The 25,312-nt window shown below is 42.1% G+C and overlaps 1 protein-coding gene across 1 annotated transcript; it reads right to left on the reverse strand.

Annotated features, from left to right (window-relative positions):
- Positions 1–1,218: 1,218 nt before the first annotated feature.
- On the reverse strand, positions 1,219–25,295 carry yoy6 (ZK652.6). Its single transcript, NM_001165309.1, is given in 7 exon segments — positions 1,219–2,903; positions 8,295–8,583; positions 8,969–9,146; positions 9,295–9,396; positions 9,722–9,861; positions 10,050–10,217; positions 25,131–25,295. Coding segments are annotated over 7 exon segments (1,182 nt in total). The 5' UTR covers positions 25,147–25,295; the 3' UTR covers positions 1,219–2,614.
- Positions 25,296–25,312: the final 17 nt, after the last annotated feature.

Genomic DNA, 25,312 nt, shown 5'->3' on the forward strand with positions numbered 1-25,312 from the left:
AAAAAGTGTAAATCAATCCCAGAACAACAGCAAAGGACCTTGTGAAGTTGCTGGAGGAAACATGGACAAAAGTATCTATATCCACAGTAAAACGAGTCCTATATCGACATAACCTGAAAGGCCGCTCAGCAAGGAAGAAGTCACTGCTCCAACACCGCCATAAAAAAAGCCAGACCATGGTTTGCAACTGCACATGGGGACAAAGATCGTACTTTTTGGAGAAATGTCCTCTGGTCTGAATAGAACTCTTTGGCCATAATGACCATCCTTATGTTTGGAGGAAAAAGTGGGAGGCTTGCAAGCCGAAGAACACCATCCCAACCGTGAAGCTCGGGGGTGGCAGCATCATGTTGTGGGGGTGCTTTGCTGCAGGAGGGACTGGTGCACTTCACAAAATAGATGGCACCACGAGGAAGGAAAATTATGTGGATATATTTAAGCAACATCTCAAAACATCAGTCAGGAAGTTAAAGCTTGGTCGCAAATGAGTCCTCCAAATGGACAATGACCCCAAGCATACTTCCAAAGTTGTGGCAAAATGGCTTAAGTACAACAAAGTCAAGCTATTGGAGTGGCCATCACAAAGCCCTGACCACAATCCCATAGAAAATGTGTGGGCAGAACTGAAAAAGCATGTGCGAGCAAGGAGGCCTACAAACCTGACTCAGTTACACCAGCTCTGTCAGGAGGAATGGGCCAAAATTCACCCACCTTATTGTGGGAAGCTTGTGGAAGGCCACCCAATACGTTTGACCCAAGTTAAGCAATTTAAAGGCAATGCTACCAAATACTAATTGAGTGTATGTAAACTTCTGACCCACTGGGAATGTGATGAAATAAATAATTCTCTCCACTATTATTCTGACATTTCACATTTAAAAAAAAATAAAAGTGGTGATCCTAACTGACCTAAGACAGGGAATTTTTACTAGGATTAAAAGTCAGGAATTGTGAAAAACTGAGTTTAAATGTATTTGGCTAAGGTGTATGTAAACCCCTTCTACACCCCGGAATACACTTTTCACAATTATGTGCAGACCATAACCAAACTGTACTGGGTAAGGGTTTGTTACATTTCTTTTCACATTGTCCTTTCCAGCACGGTTCCGGGAACTATGGTGGCTGCGCAACCAGTACAGCTTGGTACAGCTCAGCAGTGTGAAAAACCCTATACCGTAGCCGAATAACACGTCATCATACAGATCAAGAGGGAGGTGCTTCGTTTCATCAAAAGCTGTGCGCAGTTTATTGTAGTATTCTAAATTTACATTAAAAAAAAACAAAGTCTGCCCATGTCCTAGAACCATTATGAAAGTTAACGCACAAATTCAATATACATCTCATTGTATTTTACATAGAGTATAAGAGTATAGGCATGGAGGCGGCATGATTCATTACAAGGCTTATTAGAATCAGAGAGAGAGAGAAAAAAAAAAAGAATAAATAGAAGGTGCTATCTTCAGCTGAAAAACAAAATCTGAACGTATCTTTTCTTTTTTATAAGTGGAACAAAAAACAATGCCTGCAATGTGGAGTCCCGAGCTCCCCTTCCTCAACAAGGAGAAGAAATACAAATTAATGTAGGGAGGGAGTCTGGGCCTACAGAAGCAGAGAGATGGCAGAGGAGCAGAGTTGAGTGCGATCGATGAGAATGGGAGAGACTAGTTCTTCTGTACAGGTGCATAAAGTAGAAACTACATCTGGTGGTTACACACCGCTTATCACTAAAACATCTAGGAAAAATGTCAGAGGCAAGATCTTGTTTTTCTGCTCCTAGTACTGTATTATTTTATCATCTGCTAAGTAAATGCAGACGTCTTGAGTTGACTTTAGTGCAGCAAGTTGTTATATTCAGACGATGGTGTCACAGAGAGGGAAGGACAAACCGGAGCTGAGAGACAAACACATTGCATTGTTTTCTTTTTAAAAGCTACAACAGATTCCAATATGTTGCTTTTTTTCTATTAAAAATAAAAAAGTTGTAAAAGTTCCTAAACTTTTCAGCATGTCAGTTTTTTGGTGATATTAAATTTTTCGGAAAAACTCAAATCATGTAACCCTTTTAAAACGGTTGAAGATAAAAAGCTTTGGGATATTTTTTATTTTTTTTTAGCTTTTTAATGACGATAAGGTCATTAAAAGTCATGCACGCTGCAAAGAACCTCATGCAGTAGTTATGGTAAACCATTCAAGCACTTTATTAGTTAAGTCATAAATACACACAGCAGCTTCATCAGAGGGTGTCTGATCCCTCTTCAGTTTTTGAATGTGGAGTATTTATAAGGACCCTTTTGCATGAGAACAGGAAGCAGAGGTCTGCCACGGCTACCTAATGCTGACCTGCTAAAGAAAAATTATGTGATTATCAACTTTTTATATATATTTATATATTTATTTTCTCTCCATCGCTCGCTCAGCGCTGCGCACTCATCCACTTGCACTTTCCCCAATCGCTCCCACTCTCCTTTTTTATGGTTGTACACAATGTAACAAAGGTGACAGACCTGAAAGTACAATCACCAAAAAACAAACCAAAATACAGCCTGCTGCCCCACCCACCCATCACTGGCAGTGGCAGCACAGAGGACAAAGTCTGCGTGGTGCTGGGATATCATCAAAGAGGAGGCGGTGGAGGCTCCTTAGAGCTCCTCGAGCTGCTGCCGTAACCGCCTGTACCGCTCTCCTTGAGGTTGAGATTCTCCAGGGCCACGTCTAAAGGCATGATATCCACGCAGCCCATTGCCCCAAAGCTGGCGAAATCTCGCCGCTCGTCCTCGTCCGAGGAAGAGCTCTCCTCGCGCATCAGCGTGCTCAGCAGCAGCTCCTGAACAAACAGGCTGCGGTCGGCGCGCTCGCCCTCCAGCACCTGCCGCTCCGCCTCCGACATCTTGGGCTCGTTTAACCTGTAGCAGGACAAAGAGGGGAACTGGTTAGCACCAAGCAGAGGCAGGGATTACTGCAGTAGTGTTGTCATAATAGAATTTAGAGACTTTGATACCAAGGTTAGCATCACGATACTCGACCCCACGACAAAAAAAGCGGGGAGAAATGATTTTCCCACACTTTTTTTAATAGAAAAACAAAATTGAATGTTCTAAGTCCACATTGCTTTTTAGGTATAGGAAAAATCGAGCAACAACACGTACCATGTGGACCGAGGTGATGGAAGACTGATTGATGGAGCTGTGGAGAGAACGTGGCTGCCTTTTCAATGGGCGAGTTAGTTTTACATGGCCCAGTTTGCTCATTTTAGACCTTTCCATTGGTCCTTAGGTTAAATCTCCATGCAAAACATACTCCACCAATATTACATCTGCGAACTACTATGACAGAAACCAAAAAGATAATATGAAATTAAGTCCATAATCTGTCCTCCGTAAATTTGTTGACGTTTCTGCAAATAATAATTTGCACACTAATAAAGCAGCTCAATGTTTGCGTGTCAGCATTTTTTTCCTACAACAATCGAGAAACGCAAGGCAGGATTAAATAAGGAATCATCGTGTAATGCGAGCACCCACGTCCTGGGGTTGAGGATGGATGGAATGAAACATTTAGGACAAGGAAATGAGGAAATGTGAGCACTTCCAAGTTGTTAGCATTTTAAAAGCCGTGTAGTGTATGCCCAGCATTACTTGTAGAATCGCAATGCTCGGTAGTGGTCGACAACTTGACTTTGAGCCAATCAAAGAGCATGAACCTCCACGTGGGGGAGCAGACGGGAGTGACAAAAATAAAAATGGAAAAAGAGGGCACTTTTCCCGGTGTAATCCACCCCCAGTTCATCAGAATTGTTTTAATCAAAACAAAGCTGCATAATGCACCTTTTTTCTAGCGCAAGTCTTTATTTTTACTAAGCTAGCTATCTAGCATGATGAAGAAATAATCATTCTCCATTCTCTCATACTGTCAGTGCCAGTTCGCTTACTAGCTAACGTTAGCGTCACCATATGCAGTAGCACGTGCTAGCTCGCATCTACACTGACTCTTGGCTGCTTTATAATTTTTTTAATCCATTTTGATTTAATTATAATGGTGCTAGTTACCGACACTGAACAAAAATAAATGCAACATGCTACAATTTCAAAGATGCTTTACAGTTCATAGAAGGAAATCAGTCAATTGAAATAAACTCATTAGGCCCTAATCTATGGATTTCACATGACTGGGCAAGGGGGCAGCCATGAGCCTGGTCCACCGAACTGGGGAGTCAGGCCCAGCCAATCAGAATGAGTTTTCCCCCACAAAAGGGCATTATTACAGACAGAAATAGTCCTGAGTACCCCCCTCCCCCTCCTCAGGGGAAGAAGCCGGATGTGGAGGTCCTGGGCTGGCGGGGTTACAAGTTGTCTGCAGTTGGGAGGCGGCTTATGGTAGAGAAATTAAAATGGGACCAACACTTTATGTTGTGTTTATATTTTTGTTCAGTATAGTTGTTGATACTAGCCAGATGGCCACAAGGGCTTACTAACAATTCTAGCTAACTAGCAACAACATTTGCACAGCTTGCTATTTAGCTATCAGTTTTCTAACGCTGGCAAAATACAAAACAAGCTACTGCCACCTTGTGGTCTGGAGTATTTATTTCATCTGTGGTTAAACGGCTGTGTGAACAACAAAAAGTTAGCACCCCTACCCAGTGTCGGCAGTTAAGTACCTATAGATATTAAGACTTCTTGGAGTGTCTCTAACCCTTTAAAGAGGCATCGTCCTACTTGAGATGTCGAATTCTCTCTCTCAAATGACATACTTCAGAAAAAATGAATAATTAATAGGCAATGCTGAAGGATAAAGCAATGACTTGCATTTCTAAATTATATTACACAGCATTTTAAAATACATATAATAGCCAAATATAGCCTATTAGTAGCTGAATATAGCGAGAAGCATGCCAGGGGTGTCAAACTCATTCCACGGAGGGTCGAGTGTCTGCAGGTTTTAGTTTTTTCCTTTCAATTAAGACCTAGACAACCAGGTGAGTGAAGTTCCTTACTAATTAGTGACCTGAATTCATCAATCAAGCACAAGGGTGGAGTGAAAACAGGCAGACACTCGGCCCTCAGCGGAAGGAGTTTGTCACGTGCTATATGCCCTGCATGAAAAAATACGAATAAAATCACACCATGTCCGGGCCATTAGAAATTCTGTTTTTGCCATTAGAGTTTTGGCCAGTGAGAAAAAAATAATATTTGCATTTGATCCTGTGATGGAGTTTGCAGAACAAATGGCCACTGGATTGATGCAAATAATCAGGATTCTGCCAGGTAGACACAGCCTACTTTGTAGTTAACTTTTAATTGAGAATGTTTTTGGGAAAGCCTTCACATCTACCCGAAGACAGTTATCATTAGCATCGCTAATGGTAGTCCCAATTGTGTACAGTCATTTACATAGAAAAAAAACTAAAGTCTCACCTGTCACAAATATTGAATAAAATTATATTGGAACTTACTCTGACGATTGTCTGTGGGGTTGGGCCATCAGTGGGTTAAACATTTGAGACAAAATTTCCACAAAAATGTATTATTAAACCGACTTCAAAACGCGGGTCTCCAGATTAGTTTGCTCGTGACCTAAAACGTGTGGACAAGACAAAGTATAGTGTATTCAGAACCCTTGACTTTTTCCACGTCGTAAAAGTTCCAGCCTTATTCTAAAATTGATTAAATAGTTTTTTTCCCCCTCATAAATCCACACACACACACAATACCCCATAATGACCAAGCAAAAACAGGTTTAGATGTTTCGGCAAATGTATTAAAAATATTTTTATATAAAAAAAAAAAGACATTTTCATAAGTATTCAGACCTTTTACTCAGTACTTTGTTGAAGCACCTTTGGCAGCAATTACAGCCTTGAGTCCTCTTGGGTATGACGCTACAAGCTTAGCACACCTGTATTTGGGGAGTTTCTCCCATTTTTCTCTGCAGATCCTCTCAAGCTCTGTCAGGTTGGAGGGGAGCATCGCTGCACAGCTATTTTCAGGTCTCTTCAGAGATGTTCGGTCGGGTTCAAGTCCAGGCACTGGCTGGGCAACTCAAGGACATTCAGAGATTTGTCTCAAAGCCACTCTTGTATTGTCTTGGCTGTGTGCTTAGGATTGTTGTCCTAATGGAAGGTGAACCTTCACCCCAGTCTGAGGTCCTGAGAGCTCTGGAGCAGATTTTCATCAAGGATCTCTCTGTACTTTGTTCCGTTCATATTTCCCTCGACCCTGACTAGTCTCCCAGTCCCTGCTGCTGAAAAACATCCCCACAGCATGATGCTGCCAACAACATGCTTCACCATAAGGATGGTGCCAGGTTTCCTCCAGAAGTGACGCTTGCCATTCAGGCCAAACAGTTCAATCTTGGTTTCATCAGAACAAATAATATTTTTTCTCATGATCTGAGTTTGCCTTTTGGCAAACTCCAAGCAGGCTGTTATGTGCCTTTTACTGAGGAGTGGCTTCCGTCTGGCCACTACCATAAAGGCCTGATTGGTGGAGTGCTGCAAAGATGGTTGTCCTTCTGGAAGGTTCTACCATCTCCACAGAGGAACTCTGGAGCGCTCTAAGTGAGGTTCTTGGGTCACCACCCTGACCAAGGCCCTTCTCCCCCAATTGGTCAGTTTGGCTGGGCGCCAGCTCTAGGAAGAGTCTTGGTGGTTACAAACTTCTTCCATTTAAGAATCATTGAGGCCACTGTGTTCTTGGGGACCTCAATGCTGGCATTTTTTGGTACACTTCCCCTGATCTGTGTCGACACAATTCTGTCTCGGAGCTCTACAGACAATTCCTTCGACCTCATAGCTTGGTTTTTGCTCTGACATGCACTGTCAACTGTGGGACCTTATCTAGACAGGTGTGTGCCTTTCCAAATCATGTCCAATCAATTTAATTTACCACAGGTGAACTCCAATCAAGTTGTAGAAACATTTCAAGGATGATCAATGGAAACAGGATGCACCTGAGCTCAATTTCAAGTCTCATAGCAAAGGGTCTGAATACTTATGTAAGTAAGGTAATTCCATTTTTTAAATATTTAATACATTATCAAAAATGTCTAAACCTGTGTTCGCTTTGGCATTATGGGGTGTTGTGTGTAGATTGAGCATAAAAAAAAATGTAATCCATTTTATAATAAGTCTAAAGTAACAAAATGTGAATATTTTCCGCATGCACACAAACCGAAGTCCTGCAGGTGTTTACTATGGCTGGGAATTGGCAGGGACCTCACAATACGATATTATCATGATACTTAGGTATGTAATGCGATTTTCACGATTCTATATGTATTGGAATTCCATACTGCAAATTTATTGCGATTGACGTTCCAAACATATCGCACATTTTAGGTTTGCTGCAGCGAGACAAAGAGCATGAAAAAACGAGTTTGATCAGTCAGGGAAATAAGAGCTGGAAACATGACTAGCTATTTAAAAAGATGTAGAACAAGCTATAGGATGAAATGTACTGGCGTTTTGGTAAGTCAAATCAATACTCGGAAGTCAAATATCGATATAATTCTGTCCCAAAACTACTATCAATTTTTTCTCCGATCACTAGTGTTTACATGGTTTTGCACATGTGCCAGGTATACAAATTACAACGGCAGTACCGGCGCTCTAAAAAGTCAGGCGAATAATACTTTCCAGTGGATATAAGGTCTCAAATTTCGACCCACTGAAGGACCAACAGAATCTGTAGAGTAAGTTCAAATTTAATTTTATTCAACATTCTGGCTTGTAAGGACACTTTCCAAGTTGCTGCAGGCTTTATACCAAGAACTGGTATCACAGTCTGATTTATTCGGCAACGCTAACGGATACACAAAGTGGTGAACACGCGCACCACACACAAAAAACGGGCATTCCCATGCCGTCGCCTCTTCAGAAAGTTGCAGGGAATACGAATCACTGATGCATTCTGTTTATGCCTTATGATAAACTCTTTCATTTGATAAACAATTGGTTGATTTCCAAACGTGAGACATTCGATAGAAGAACCAAAACGAACAGAATTCTAGTACCAAACTGTTTTTCATGTTGTAGTATCGAAAAAGGGTAGTAGGGGAGGAGACCTGTGAGTCTATGGGTGTGGAGAGAACAAGAGGAGGGAGACTCGGTGGGAGATACCATGCAAGGGCGGAGGGGACAGAGCAGATCCTGCCACTCGGGGCATTCAACGCCTGGGGCCTGATAGCAGTAACAGCGAACAGTGTGTGTGTACAGAGCCTTCCATTTAGAATAGTCAAGTAAAAAATTATTTTTAAAAGCCTCTGTTCACATGTACACCTCAGAGGGACCAACTCACCGTGTGAGCAGGAACTGAGAGCTGTGGGAGGCCATGGGGTTGCTCTCAGCCACGCCAGCCGAGTTGGCGACGGCGCTGGGCGGGGGGATGGTGGCGCTGATGTTGCCGCCGGGATTGGAGCGTCGCGTGGTGTTCCTGGCCGTCTCCAGCTGTTGCCGGGCCGCCTGGGCCTGCTGGCGCTCCAGCTGCAACTGCATCTGTAACTGCTGCAGCTGAGATGCGGACGGGCCCGACGAGTTGAGCTGGCCGCCCGCCGAGCGCCGCACGCCCGACAGCTGAGACAACAGCTCTGTGGGAGGAGAGATGAAGAAGTGTGTTCTGAGTTTCTTCTAGTGAGATTAATAGTTTACAACTAGGCTCCAGTAGAGACAGGTGAATGTGATACAGTAAGATTGTCACAGAAAAGAGGCACGGCGCTATGACTGTGGGTTATACTTCATACGAGATCATGGCCATAGCCATTACGTCTCATGAGACGTAATGGCTATGGCCCTGATCTCGTATGAAGATAACCACTGAAGTCAACATTCAAGTGACTCCAATACACCAGAAGTGAACACAGATCAGGGAGTAAAGAGCAGACAACCAGATTCTCTATCAATCTCAAATGGGAAAGACCCTCCTTGTCGTTAACTATACAGACAGAGACTGGTCAGACCAGGTGCACTGCTCACCTGCTATGGGGTCCATGGCTTCCCTGTTACTGGGTGAGTACGAGGAGCTCTGTGAGGAGGAGAGCCCCCCGGTGGAGCTGCTAGTAAAGTGCATGTTGGTCCTGCGTGCCCTGGGACCGCCCAGCCCGCGACCGGGGTGGAACATCCGACGCACGTGCCGGACGCCGCTGGACTCATCGTAAACCAGGCAGGTTAAGGAGCAGAGTTGAAAGGGTTCGCAAGTACTTGGAATAATCATAAATAATACACACCCCGCCCACAATGGTGTACACACACGCGCAGAAGCAGACACACGCAGACAGAGAACAGCTGCATTAAAAAGATATTAAATCTCTAGGTGCTCTGTGTTCTAGTGTGAGATGAGCAGCAAAGTCGTCGGTCACATGATTGGGGTCCCCGCCCGGCAACGCAGCACATATTGGACAGATCTGAAATAAAGCAAGCGGTAAACACCCTCTGGATATATTCAACTGACCACTCAAGTTATTGACAAGCATCAGTTGTAAAATAATCATTTGTGAATTGTGTTAATGCGTCCATGAGCCCTGGAATCTAAGCTGGATGTATGAGGTCATTGGCTACAATCTTTCCCATAGATTTTTAGAGGAGGACGTAAACGCCAAAACATTCTATTGAAACCAATGGAGGACACTTTTTTTTTTTAAACAAAAGGGCAACAGAGCTAGACTGGGGGAACGGTCCTTCCCATCTTAGTAAAGCTAGATGAAACACTAGGATGATGTGTCCACTCACCACCTCTGTGGAGGTCTCTGTATGCTCTGAGGCGACATGCTCCTGTAGGGATGTCTCTGTGTATCCCATTTTACCACAGTAAGGACAAGAAAAGCTCTGGGGCTGCTCTACTGAGAAGGCCTCACCGCCGTAATACAGGTCTGCAAAGAAAACAATCCATCTTTAGAGTCACTGTTATCATCATAACACAAACGGTTTACATAAAATACAATTAGGGCAAGGTGTTTTTCCTGACCAAGAACTCCAAGCCCTGCTTGGGCCACGTGGTTCAGGAAAAAACTCCTGTTATAAATGTCAAATGTTTCATCTACGCAGCAAATGTCCTTACCAAAGTCTACCCTGGTTAATATACACTGCATGGCGTGTTCTGTCGTGTGTCTCGTTGTGGTGGCGCCGCTCTCGTAGCACGACGCGCACAGGTCGTAGTCGTAGCAAATTAAACACTTGTACCGGCGCCCTCTGAAGTTCCCTTTTAAACACGCGTCACAGCTCACACCTGCAAAACAAGGGGGGAGGACTGAATGTCAACATACAGGCTAATTGCATACCTGATAGCGTGGTCTAGTGGAGTAGGCCTACGACCAGAGTGAGAGAGGAGGAGAGAGGGAGAGAAAAAGATAGTACAATCTGCTCCTAGGCTGGCTGATACTCAACAGCACGTCTTTGGCACTGACACTAATCCACAAATGCCAACCGAGAAGACAATCCACCTAAAAGTCAGCAGCAAGTCATTAAGGTATGCCAGTGTGTGTGTACCTGGCTGGCACTGAATAATAGTGCCCCATCTTATCTGCTCTTATGCATTTGTATGTCATTTTTTCCCCCCCATTTGTTGCCCGGGCTTTATATTACAATGTAATAAACTAAGCAGGCCTAAAGAGCAAAAAGACAGACAAAAGAGATGATCTGGAGAACATAAACAGAGCACGTAGACGAAGTGAAAATAAAAGAACAATTTTAAAAAAGACACACCATTGTCCGCTTCCTGTCCCTTTGTGCCCTTTGTCATCATCTCATAACGCCTGTCTGAAGGAGGAAATGATCTAAACTGCTATAACCACCACCTTCACTTTGTTACTACTGCTTTTATCATACAATTTCACCACTGTTATAAAGCCAAGGCATTTACCACATAGGCCTATCACTCCTTAGGCAACTGACAAAACTGATACAAAAGTGTAGGAAGTGAAAAAGGAAAAGGTTAGGCTATGCCGCTGTTCCTTGCTCACATACAGTCAGACATGTATGAGAACTTCTATACAGATTGGTCATTCAATTGTCTGGATTCTCAACATTTTCAATTTGAGAATATGCCCTTGCTCTGTGATGACGACAACAGCAGCTGACTTCCCCATCCTTTGATGACAATCAAGCGCTGATGGAAAATGGTACCAAATGAATTACACCCCTTGCTACACTACTCCGAGGCCAGGGGCCTCATTTATAACCGTTGCACACATTTTATACTAAATATCTGCGGGCGCTATTCCTGAAATGACTACATATGCATGTTTCCTGTTATAAATCAGACCTGTCGTAAAACTGTGCGCGCGTGAACGAGCATTATAACGCCGCCTGAATAACGTCCATCATTCACCTTTCATGGTTACAATAATCCCCCTTTTTGCTGAATACTTTGGAAGTATTGGAATTAGGCCAAAACAGAATATCTAAAAGGAAATACCAATAGCGAACATGATCAAATGTGTTGGCAGATTTTTTTTTTTTTTTTTTGCAGTGACATTCGCTGTTTCTGAAATACGAAAACAATTGCACATTGCTGTGAACCTCTAAACATATAATTTAATTCAATAATGTTTTTGCATTTACTTTCTCCTGAACCTAAATATGCTGCACTGCCCGCGAATTCTTAAATATTGTCTACTCTGGATTTTTATTTTTTACTATAATAGGTCTACTTACAGTTGTAGCCTACAATTTAACGCTAAAAATATCAACTGTCTGTTCACCTGTTAAACTATACTATATGTTATAAATCCCTTTCAGATGAATAGAGAAAACATTCAATGATAATAGCCTATCTAATAGGCCCAATTAAATGAGACGAGCATGCTAATTTGTTGTATGGCTACTCCGAATATGAACTCATCGTGGCTAGAAAAGGTGCAACGGTTATGATATATTTAGGTTTAAATGAAATAGTGTCTTGGCTACTCGAGAAATTTGACATTACAGTATTCAGACGTAGCCTACAAAATGTCAATGGGAAAGGAGAACCGTCTGTTCTACCGTTAAACTGTGTTTAGCATCACATAGAGCAAAATACTTTAAATACCGGTAGCTTATCTATTTACTGCTGTGAAGTGGGTCCAATTAAACCAGAGATGTTAGGATAGGCTACCATTCGTCCCTTGTTGAAGGCCTATAGGCTATTTCACGAGTATGAAACCATCACAGTCAGAAAAGGTGAGGAATTTTAATTGGAAATAGATGAATACAAAAGATAAAATAAATAGTTTCTCACGAACAGCAAATTATTGCATCTTATTATATTTAGCTACATGTTGTTTTTTTGTTATGTATAAGTCATCATTTATTCCCCATTTGCACTCTCATTTGCCTTCTTGCAAAGCAATACTTCAACCACTAGAAACTGTACGTATGCATGATCTAAAGTTTGTGGGAGGATAACCACATTCTCAGGTCAAGTTCAGTTTTTATAAATGCCAACTTTTGCGTGAAAACTGGTGCACGCATGTTTTGGGGCATATTTTGTACGTACGCAATCGTTTATAAATGAGGCCTGTTGCAAAACGTTGCTTTTCTCAAGCAATTTACCCAATAGAAAATCTCGTTACACTTGCAAAACGGTGTCTTTCACACCACAGAACGACGGTTTGTGCCATCATTCTGTTACCAAACTTTGTACCTGCACTGTTCAAGTAAAATGTTAAAGTAATTGACATTTTTTTCAAACTTTGCAATCATTGGTTTCCGTGTCACTCCTACTGTGGAATTGTCCCTATGCAATGCTTGTCTGGACTCCGGATAAAAGTAGCCTGGGTACCAGTCTTTTTAGCTAACATTCCACTCCTGTCATTTGCCAAAGAGGCTGCTGGCCTTTCCGCAATCTCAATATGCAGCCGGGATTTACGGCACAGTTGCTGATTGGTAGACGGAAAAGCTGCTGTGTTGTTCAATGTACATGTAGCCAAGTAAAAAAAATCCCAACCTAAGGTTCGCAATACTCCCACGTAGGGAAATAGAGCCTGCGAGAAGAGCCCTGTGGCTTCAGACTATTCGGTGTGGGACGCCGTGTTCAAGTAGGCTACACGTAGCTATGTGTGTAGAAAACATATTACAGGTCAGACATTTAACGCCACTCACTACTTGTAGCTGTATAGTCCATTTGTGTTGTTGGTCTAGGCTAACTTAACGTTCCAGTCAGTAGCCCTACAATATTACGTTTTTCTAAGTAGTAAGAACGCTAGGGAGCAGGACATTTTTTAAAGTAATCTTTAGACATGTTGTACTTTTCTTAATGTAGTTTTGTAATTGACTAAAACAAATAAATAGATTACAAGAAAAATGTCATTTTAAAAAGAAAAGTTTTGGCTGTGAGCCAATGGGGTAATCTAAGCAACAACAGGTTGATTTCCCCACAGGTAGGTAGGGTCGCAACATTCTATCTAATACCGACTGTGTGAATACCGTTACAACCTGCTGCAGTCATTCCCTTGTGAGAAGGTAGTGTCAATGCAAGATCACGTTGTTCAAAGTGGCTTGAGAGGCCTCCGTAATGAGAGAGAAACAATGATACAGAAAATATTAGCCTACAAGATTAAAATCGAGCTACGTTTGCATCCCATATTTTTATTTATTTAATTTATTTAACTAGACAAGTCGGTTAAGAACAAATTCTTATTTACAATGACGGCCTACCCCGGACGACGCTGGGCCAATTGTGCGCCGCCCTATGGGACTCCCAATTACAGCCGGATGTGATTCAGCCTGGACTCAAACCAGGGACTGTAGTGACGCCTCTTTCACAGAGATGAAACGCCTTAGACCGCTGTGCCACTCGGCAGTCCATTAATGGGGAAAGTAATGTAAAACTGGCACCTGTTGTCATTCCTCGCACATATGCTGATTATCATGACTCCTCTCTTATTAAAAAGTGGAACTGACAGCATTTTAGCAACTTGAAATCTTATTAAAATCCGTTCAGTCACCCCCCCAGGAAGAATGACACTTTCCTTCTTCTGACAAGCAAGCACTTACATATGGTCATTTTCATAAATTCATAGAAAGTTTGGTTATGTCATATAGTAAGGCATTTGTGAAAATTCTATAGCAATATAAAATGGGAAAGCGGCCGTGTGTTTGAACAATTAATAGACACTGCAGTAAATAAAACTGCAACTGAAGTGGAATTAACCGATGCGAGTGCATCAGTCTAATTTCATAAAGTAGATGACTGTTGACTCATTTATACTTGCTTCTGTGTCCTATTCAGCCCGCGGGCCTGATGTTTGACGGTGCATCCCAAATGGGTGGCAGCAGCAAACAATGTACCAGGTCAGCTGATCTCAATAGTTTTGGGACTACCAAGACATGTATTGGTGAATTTTACACAATGGGTGGGTCTAATCCTGGACGCTGATTGCGTAGCCGGAGGTCTATTCCACAAGTTACCACCGGCTAAAGCTATGACGTTGAAATGCCAATTTACTCTGTTCCATCTCACTGCGGAATCCACGGTCTCCTCAGCCCAGCCAGACAATTTATAAACTTGATCTCCACTGTAAAAAGTATCTAGACATTATTCCCCAATTCTTTTAGACTAGCAATTGGTTTTCAATAGCGTAGATGTGTATAAACCTTGTTGTTAGTCTCTGACATTTGCAACACTGTTTCAATACCATAGCAATGAATGTGCAGGGGTCGGGACAAGAAAAACAGACAGGCAGCTTTTCTCAGCCAATCGAAATCATTAATCAGCATAACCTTTATGGGTATATACAAAGACATATCAATAGAAAACAGTTAAAATGAAAAGAAATGCAGCTAGTTTGCAGTCTTTCCATCTTCAGTTTGAAGTGATTGTGTTAGCTATATTTTTGCCTAGCTCCTCTGAACAAGTGTCTTGACGAGAGACCACATTTTCGATGCCAGGTGAAATCGCTCATCATTAGCTCATTGTTATAGATAAGGTTGCAAAGGGTCGGAAACTTTCCGGAATTTTTCCATGGGAAGTTAACCTGTTTGGGCTAGGGGGCAGTATTGAGAATTTTGGAAAAAATATGTGCCCATTTTTAACTGCCTCCTACACCAACTCAGAAGCTAGAATATGCATATTATTGTTCAGGTTTGGATAGAAAACACCCTAAAGTTTCTAAAACTGTTTGAATGGTGTCTGTGAGTATAACAGAACTCCTATGGCAGGCAAAAACCTGACAAGGTTTCATGCAGGAAGTGGCCTGTCTGACAAGGAGTCGTGCGTCTTGCATCTGTTTATTGAAGAGTAAGGATCTTAGCTGTAACGTGACAATTCCCAGGGCTCCAATAGGCTCTCAGAACCCGGGAAAAACCTGAACGATGACGAGGCAGCCTCTGGCTGAAACAGATTATCGCCTTATCCAAGTGGCCGATCAGAGGACCATTGAATGAGGCGCGTGCACGATTCGCCCCCGTGGAGAAATTTCATTCGGCTGTTTAGCTTATTGCAGATTCCCGGTCGGAATATTATCGCTTTTCTACGAGATAAATGGCATAAAAATTGGTTTTAAACAGCGGTTGACATGCTTCGAAGTACGGTAATGGAATATTTAGACATTTTTTGTCACGCCATGCGCGCGACCGTTATTTACCATTCGTATAGTGTCTAGAACGCACGAACAAAACAGAGGATATTTGGATATAACGATGGATTATTTGGGACCAAACCTACATTTGTTATTGAAGTAGAAGTCCTGGGAGTGCATTCTGACGAAGAACAGGAAAGGTAAGAACATTTTCCTTATAGGAAATAGGATTTTGGTGAAGGCTAATCTTGCCGGGTGTCTAAATAGCTAGCCGTGATGGCTGGGCTATGTACTTAGAATATTGCAAAATGTGCTTCATCCGAAAAGCTATTTTAAAATCGGACATATCGAGTGCATAGAGGAGTTCTGTATCTATAATTCTTAAAATAATTGTTATGCTTTTTGTGAAAGTTTATCGTGAGTAATTTAGCAAACTGTTAGTAAATTCCCCGGAAGTTTGCGGGGAGTATGCTTTTTCTGAACGTCACATGCTAATGTAAAAAGCTGTTTTTTGATATAAATATGAACTTGATTGAACAGACATGCATGTATTGTATAACATAATGTCCTAGGTGTGTCATCTGATGAAGATCATAAAAGGTTAGTGCTGCATTTAGCTGTGGTTTGGGTTTTTGTGACATTATACGCTAGCTTGAAAAATGGGTGTCTGATTATTTCTGGCTGGGCACTCTCCTGACATAATCTAATGTTTTGCTTTCGTTGTAAAGCCTTTTTGAAATCGGACAGTGTGGTTAGATTAAGGAGAGTCTTGTCTTTAAATAGCTGTAAAATAGTCATATGTTTGAGAAATTGAAGTAATAGTATTTCAAACGATTCAAAAATAGCGCCACTGAATTCAGGTGGCTGTTACGTAGGTGGGACGAATTCGTCCCGCCTTGCCCATAGAGGTTAAGCCTGGGAATTTGGGGAATTTTGCTTAAATTCATCAAAAGGGTTAGCTTATAACAGTGAACCTTTTTTGTGGGATACACATAAGGCAATTGTAGGTCTTACGGCATATTTTGGTTAACCTGTTAGGGCTAGGGGGCAGTATTGACACGGCCGGATAAAAAACATACCCGATTTAATCTGGTTACTACTCCTGCCCAGTAACTAGAATATGCATATAATTATTGGCTTTGGATAGAAAACACCCTAAAGTTTCTAAAACTGTTTGAATGGTGTCTGTGAGTATAACAGAACTCATATGGCAGGCCAAAACCTGAGAAGATTCCATGCAGGAAGTGGCCTGTCTGACAAGTTGTGTTTCATCTTGGCTCTTTTTATTGAAGACTGAGGATCTTTGCAATAACGTGACACTTCCTACGGCTCCCATAGGCTCTCAGAGCCCGGGAAAAAGCTGAACGATATCGAGGCAGGCTCTGGCTGAAACACTTTATCGCTTTTGGCAAGTGGCCGATCAGAGTACTATGGGCTTAGGCGCGTGCCCGAGTCGACCGAATGCTTTATTTTCTTTCGTCTGTTTACCTAAACGCAGATTCCCGGTCGGAATATTATTGCTTTTTTATGAGAAAAATGGCATAAAAATTTATTTTAAACAGCGGTTGACATGCTTCGAAGTACGGTAATGGAATATTTAGAATTTTTTTGTCACGAATTGCGCCATGCTCGTCACCCTTATTTACCCTTTCGGATAGTGTCTTGAACGCACAAACAAATGCCGCTGTTTGGATATAACTATGGATTATTTTGAACCAAACCAACATTTGTTATTGAAGTAGAAGTCCTGGGAGTGCATTCTGACGAAGACAGCAAAGGTAATAACATTTTTATGAACTTCATTGAACAAAACATGCATGTATTGTATAACATAATGTCCTAGGGTTGTCATCTGATGAAGATCATCATTTCTGGCTGGGTACTCTGCTGACATAATCTAATGTTTTGCTTTCGTTGTAAAGCCTTTTTGAAATCGGACAGTGTGGTTAGATTAACGAGAGTCTTATCTTTAAAATGGTGTAAAATAGTCATATGTTTGAAAAATTGAAGTTTTTGCATTTTTGAGGAATTTGAATAACGCGCCACGGGATTACACTGGCTGTTGAGTAGGTGAGACGCAAGCCCATAGAGGTTAAACTATCCCCAATTCAACAGAATTGCAACCCTCTGCATCACTCTTCATGTGCCATGCACTCTTCCATCACATGTACAGCTGATTCTCAAGATCTTGCACACTAATGAGCCCACACTAGCACACTGTCTGAGCCAAGGACTACATGCTTTCTGTTTTGATTACAATACTGGGTGGAATTAATATCTTTTTTATAACATACATGATTTCTTGTTAACTAGTAGCCTACAGTAAAGTGTTTTTAAATCATTTCTAACAATTTCTGCTAGCTAGTTTTTGCTACCATGTGGGTTTTAGCTTACTTGAGCCTGCTAACTGAGGAGTGTTAATTCACCTGTTTCCATACATGTTTCATTTTAAAATATACACTGCTCAAAAAAATAAAGGGAACACTTAAACAACACAATGTAACTCCAAGTCAATCACACTTCTGTGAAATCAAACTGTCCACTTAGGAAGCAACACTGATTGACAATAAATTTCACATGCTGTTGTGCAAATGGAATAGACAACAGGTGGAAATTATAGGCAATTAGCAAGACACCCCCAATAAAGGAGTGGTTCTGCAGGTGGGGACCACAGACCACTTCTCAGTTCCTATGCTTCCTGGCTGATGTTTTGGTCACTTTTGAATGCTGGCGGTGCTTTCACTCTAGTGGTAGCATGAGACGGAGTCTACAACACACACAAGTGGCTCAGGTAGTGCAGCTCATCCAGGATGGCACATCAATGCGAGCTGTGGCAAGAAGGTTTGCTGTGTCTGTCAGCGTAGTGTCCAGAGCATGGAGGCGCTACCAGGAGACAGGCCAGTACATCAGGAGACGTGGAGGAGACCGTAGGAGGGCAACAACCCAGCAGCAGGACCGCTACCTCCGCCTTTGTGCAAGGAGGAGCAGGAGAAGCACTGAGTGCACGGCACATGTGATGGAAGAATGCACTGTGCATGCAGAGGGTTGCAATTCTGCCAGAGCCCTGCAAAATGACCTCCAGCAGGCCACAAATGTGCATGTGTCTGCTCAAACGGTCAGAAACAGACTCCATGAGGGTGGTATGAGGGCCCGACGTCCACAGGTGGGGGTTGTGCTTACAGCCCAACACCGTGCAGGACGTTTGGCATTTGCCAGAGAACACCAAGATTGGCAAATTCGCCACTGGCGCCCTGTGCTCTTCACAGATGAAAGCAGGTTCACACTGAGCACGTGACAGAGTCTGGAGACGCCGTGGAGAACGTTCTGCTGCCTGCAACATCCTCCAGCATGACCGGTTTGGCGGTGGGTCAGTCATGGTGTGGGGTGGCATTTCTTTGGGGGGCCGCACAGCCCTCCATGTGCTCGCCAGAGGTAGCCTGACTGCCATTAGGTACCGAGATGAGATCCTCAGACCCCTTGTGAGACCATATGCTGGTGCGGTTGGCCCTGGGTTCCTCCTAATGCAAGACAATGCTAGACCTCATGTGGCTGAAGTGTGTCAGCAGTTCCTGCAAGAGGAAGGCATTGATGCTATGGACTGGCCCGCCCGTTCCCCAGACCTGAATCCAATTGAGCACATCTGGGACATCATGTCTCGCTCCATCCACCAACGCCACGTTGCACCACAGACTGTCCAGGAGTTGGCGGATGCTTTCGTCTAGGTCTGGGAGGAGATCCCTCAGGAGACCATCCGCCACCTCATCAGGAGCATGCCCAGGCGTTGTAGGGAGGTCATACAGGCACGTGGAGGCCACACACACTACTGAGCCACATTTTGACTTGTTTTAAGGACATTACATCAAAGTTGGATCAGCCTGTAGTGTGATTTTCCACTTTAATTTTGTGTGACTCCAAAACCAGACCTCCATGGGTTGATAAATTGGATTTCCATTGATTATTTTTGTGTGATTTTGTTGTCAGCACATTCAACTATGTAAAGAAAAAAGTATTTAACAAGATTTTTTCTTTCATTCAGATCTAGGATGTGTTGTTTAAGTGTTCCCTTTATTTTTTTGAGCAGTGTATATTTTACAAAGTAGTTGTTTAACTTCTTCGGTCTAGGTGGCAGTATTCGGAAGTTTGCATGAATGAGGTGCCCAAAGTAAACTGCCTGTTACTCAGGCCCAGAAGCTAGGATATGCATATAGTATTGGATTGAAAACACTCTAAAGTTTCCAAAACTGTTAAAATAATGTCTGAGTATAAGAGAATTGATATGGCAGGTGAAAACCCGAGGACAATCCATCCAGAATTTCTTTTTTCCCCCAGCTCACCACTGATTACAATGGCTGGGAATGGGAATGTAAAAGGAAGTCCTCCCAGATTGCAGTTCCTAGGGCTTCCACTAGATGTCAAGTCTTTAGAAAGAGTTTCAGGCTTGTTTTTTGAAAAATGAGCTAGAATTTGTAGTTTTTGTAAGTGACTCCCATTTTGGCTGTAACGTTTGTTGCGCGTTCTGGTGAGGGCGCGCATTTCATAATTTATCTCCGGTATTCTCTGTCTTAAATTTGATCGTTTATTTACATATTAGGGTACCTGAGGATTGATTAGGAATGTTGTTTGATATGTTTGGAAGAAGTTTATTGGTAACTTATGGGATTCATTTGTATGCATTTTGAACGAGGGAAACCGGTGGATTACTGAGTCAAGTGCGCCAATGAAAATACTTTTTTGGGATACAAAGAAGGACTTTATCGAACAAAAGGACCATTTGTTATGTAGCTGGGACCCTTGTGATTGCAACCAGATGAAGATCTTCAAAGGTAAATTATTTATTTTATCGCTATTTCTGACTTTCTTGACGCCTCGGCTTTGTTGGAAATGTATGTAATGCTTTTGTGTGCGGGGTGCTGTCCTCAGATAATTGCATGGTGTGCTTTCACCGTAAAGCCTTTTTGAAATCTGACAAAGCGGCTGGATTAACAAGTTACGCTTTTAAATGATGTATGACACTTGTATTTTCATGAATGTTTAATATTACGACTTCTGTAATTTCGCGCTCTGCAATTTCACCGGATGTTGTCGAGGTGGGATGCTTTATCCGTAAGAAGTTAATCTAACTGCTTAACTATTTATCTGTTCATGGAATTGTATTTGGATTTTTTATTCTAATCTTTACAGGAAAATGCCACGGGCACTATCTGATGTGTGGAAACATTTCATTGCAGCTAATGTAGAAGGAAAAGCTGTGTACATTTGCAAATACTGTGCCAAATCATATGTGAAGAATGCAACAAAGATGCAGAATCATCTGGCAAAGTGCATAAAGTTCCCTCAGCGCTCACAACAAGCAACCTCTGACAAAAGTCCCTTTACTTCTATTTGAGGTGAAAATGATGAATAAGACACCTTATCGATAGCAACAGCTCATGGTCCTCCTGGAATGAGAAGTTTTTTTTGACTCACTGGAGGAACGTAGTCAGAGAAATGCTGATGAATGTCTTGCTCGAGCTGTGTATGCAACTGGTTCACCTCTGATGCTCACAGGCAATGTGTATTGGAAGAGATTTCTGAATGGTCTTCACCCAGCATACACCCCTCCAACCAGACATCCTTTATCTACTAATTTCCTGGATGCAGAGTTCAACAGAGTTCAAGTGAAGGTCAAGCAAATCATAGAGAAAGCAGACTGTATTGCAATCATCTCTGGTGGGTGGTCAAATGTTCGTGGGCAAGGAATAATTAACTACATCATCTCCACCCCTCAACCAGTATTCTACAAGAGCACAGACACAAGGGACAACAGACACACCGGTCTCTACATTGCAAATGAGCTGATGGCAGTCATCAATGACCTTGGACCACAGAAGGTTTTTGCACTGGTGACATTCAATGCTCTGAACATGAAGGCTGCTTGGTCTAAAGTGGAGGAGTCCTACCCTCACATCACACCCATTGGCCGTGCTGCTCATGCATTGAATCTGCTTCTCAAGGATATCATGGCACTGAAAACAATGGATACACTCTACAAGAGAGCCAAGGAAATGGTTAGGTATGTGAAAGGTCATCAAGTTATAGCAGCACTCTACCTCACCAAGCAAAGTGAGAAGAATAAGAACACATTGTAGCTGCCCAGCAAGACCCGTTGGGGAGGGGAAGGAGTCTCTCCAAGAAATGGCCATATCACAGTCTGCCGATATGGACAGCCCCATCAAGAGGATCCTCCTGGATGATGTATTTTTGGAGAGAGTGGTAAGCAGCCTGAAATTCCTGAAACCTATAGCAGTAGCCATTGCACGGTTTGAGGGAGACAATGCCAACCTGTCCGATTTTCAGACTCTGCTTGCAGATGTAAGAGAAGAAATCCATACTGCCCTGCACTGTTGCTCCAAGCAGAGGAAACTGCAGTTCTGAAAAACATCAGAAAGCGTGAAGACTTCTGCCTGAAGCCCACACACGCCGCAGCGTACATGTTGGACCCCAAGTATGCTGGCAAGAGCATCCTGTCTGGTGTAGAGATCAACAAGGCCTATGGTGTCATCACTACCGTGTCTCACCACCTTGGCCTGGATGAGGGCAAGGTTCTTGGCAGTCTGGTGAAGTACACTTCCAAGCAAGGGCTTTGGGATGGAGATGCAATATGGCAGTCGTGCCATAATTTTACAGATGTATGTTGAAAGATTTTTGGGAGATGTGATGAATCATTCAATATTCTCTTTTGTTCAGTGAAATAATCCCATGTGAAGAGTCAACTCATTTAATTGAAGTTCAATTTCTAACTACATTGTTTTTGTTTTATTGGAAGGATGTAATAATTTGCAATTATGTCTACTTATAAGGTAAAATGTTTATGTTTCTGTCTCCATATGATACGTTACATTTATCCAATACAAAAAACATCTACATTTAAATGGTATTCATTTGCATATATTTCTGTTAATTCCCATATATTCCTGTTAATTCCCATGGAAAGTTTCCACCTCTGTATATTCCCCAAAATGTACAATCCTAGTTATGGATGTATCGAAATAAGCTGTTTTCTAGTGACATTTAAACAAATGCAGCTACTTAGCTGTTATTCTGGCTGCACTGTTTGACATGACTGTACGTTGGCCGTAGTTGACTAGCTAGCAAGCAAGCAAGCAAGCAAGGGAAAAGAACGTTGCCAGCCGGTATGGCAATAGAACATCTAGAACGAACGACTGGGTTGCGTTCATAGACACAGAACAAATAGACTTAATGACTGGGTCGTGTCTCTGGCAACCAAACCGATATATATCTTGTGGATGGATGAAATAGTATGAATAAAGTTTTGAATGAAAATATGTCAATCATTATTTGAACATTTTGGTAACCCATTGTATAATGTGATAATGCCCTCGAAGTCTGTGTTTTCGACTTCGTCTTCGGCCTAAGAACACCCGTGCCAACATATCATTCAAACACCGGCTTTACTGGCATCATCACTTAAATATTTATGTTTAACTGCATCCATCTATTCTGCCAACAATGCCTTACTGTATGTCATGGAATTTTGAGTCAAATAGAACCTATTTTTAAAACCTCTTATAAAGTTGGTTTTGAAGCATAAACTGGTCATTTATATTTGTGACTGATATGATTGCAGATATGAAACAAACAGACAAAGTAGTTAAAACACTGAGGAAATCAATAGTGACATATAGGGATATTATTTTACTATTTATTTTATTGTTTTGACAATATCGCAATATTATTTTTCTGCTAGTTGGCTGTACCTGCACCAAAACTCCAGTATTTTTCCCTCATAGCTTGTTCTCCATCTTTTTAAAATAGGGAGCCAATTTGTTTTCCTCACTTATTTCCATGACTGCTCAAAACTCGTTCTCTCATAGCTCTCTTGTCCCTCCGCAGCAGACATATGGTGAGAAATATGTTTGGACAATGAAATCGCAATACATATATAATTTAAATACATATCATATTGGCACCTAAGTATTGTGATAATATCGTATTGTGAGTTCCCTGGCAATTCACTTATTTTGAGCAACTAAAAAAATATATCTATTTGAGGGGGGGAAAAAAAGCACCTTGCAGGATATAAAATAGGCTATTCACAGTGAACTGGGAGAGAAGTTTGAATGGCGAGAGCTTCTGTGGTGATCACATTTGTAAAAATGTAATAAACAGGAATGCTGTTCTCCCAGCAACAGAATGTCCAATGTTTGAATGTTTCCAATCAAATATATGAATGAAGTTAGAACGTTTTCCCATCAATCTAATTTGCATAAACATTGTGATTGGATGATAGCTGTGAGGGTTATCAAATTTGTATTAAATCCTCTGATCTCCTAGAGCTCATTAATGATAGAATGTTCATATTTGAAGATTTCCCGAAAGGCCAGTCTCTTTTGCTAATGACAAGAGTGGACACGAGTGGAATGTAATAGCTGAACAGAGCCCAACCAGGCTAGGGATAAAGGTGTGCTGCCTAGAAAAACATCCTATTTGGAACCTCTATGTCATTTTGACATAGCTAGCCAATGCACCAATTCACTGACTTCATAACAGGCCTTCATAATATTTGCACAGATCCTCTGCAGCAGCCCAACTAAAATGAATTATTCTCCAAACCTCACCAGAAACGTGTCTAAAGTGAAAAATGATGATCCTTAGTTAGCTACAACGTTACCCTCATTTGAAAAAAGCCTGACCTGGCTAGTCATCCAGACCTAATATGGCACAAGTGAACAAATCTGTCTAGCAAGCCAGATAGAGAAGGCTAGCTATCAAACTGGTTGTTCTCCAAATCCGTGCTCTAACAGAGTTAACTTGGCTAACTAGCTGGCTAACCTTAGCTAACTTGTGTTAGCTAACTTCACTCTGCTTACAGTTACCTAGTTTGCTGTTATACGGTACTCTTCTGCTCCGATAACCCTAACTAGCTAGCTAACGTTAATGAGTTTAATTAGAATAGGTAGCTAACGTTAGATAATTGAGTGACCATAGACGAGCTAGCTAACTAGCTAGCTAGTTTAGCTAACTAGCTAGCTAGTTTAGCAAACTAGTTAGATACATGCCTAGGTTTGGCCCACTGTGACGGAGGGCCTCAAACTAACGATACCTTGATGACAGTGCATTCAATGACCAAACCTTGGTGACTGAGTATTTCAGCACGAAGTCGTTAACTAACTAGCTATGAAAACAATCTGTGGCCATACCAAAATATACCACGCATTCACCCTTCCATTCACCAAAGTCTGGACACTTTAAACTAGCTACTACTACTGTGTACAGCGTTGAAGAACGCTAGTTAGCTTGCTAGTTAACGTCCCAGCTAACTAGTTAGCAACCGTCGGACCATCATCAGTTTAGCTAGCTAGCGTTAGCACGCTAATTAGCATTAGCTAACTCGCTATAAGAAAATGCCCCTCACTAGAAGTATGACTTCTTTGAAACATGACTGTTAATGAATTCGAAGACTGTCGTTAAAGAAAAACTGCCTGGTTCCACCCAGTTATCAGGAGGTTGAGAAAAGGTTGAAAATTCATGGTGGCCGCCATCATGAGCCCTGTCCAATGCATTGCAATACAAAACATGGCATGTTAGCTAGCAAGCTTCAGTGCTCAGTCTGCGACGCTAAGGACGTCTATTTTTCCACTTACCCTCATGTCGGGACATCCTACAGACGATGACACAGCCCCCTCCTGGGGCTCCCAAGCACGGATCACGAGGAAAAGATACCGTTTTTGAGGGATAACCCTGGGACGCGATTTCTCTTTCCTATTTTCTCTTTAAGATGGATACTGAGCTTACAGTTCTCTGCTTCCCCCTCCCCGTCTGTCAT

Source organism: Salmo salar, chromosome ssa01 (genome assembly GCF_905237065.1).
Source record: "Salmo salar chromosome ssa01, Ssal_v3.1, whole genome shotgun sequence".
NCBI classification, from domain to species: domain Eukaryota; kingdom Metazoa; phylum Chordata; class Actinopteri; order Salmoniformes; family Salmonidae; genus Salmo; species Salmo salar.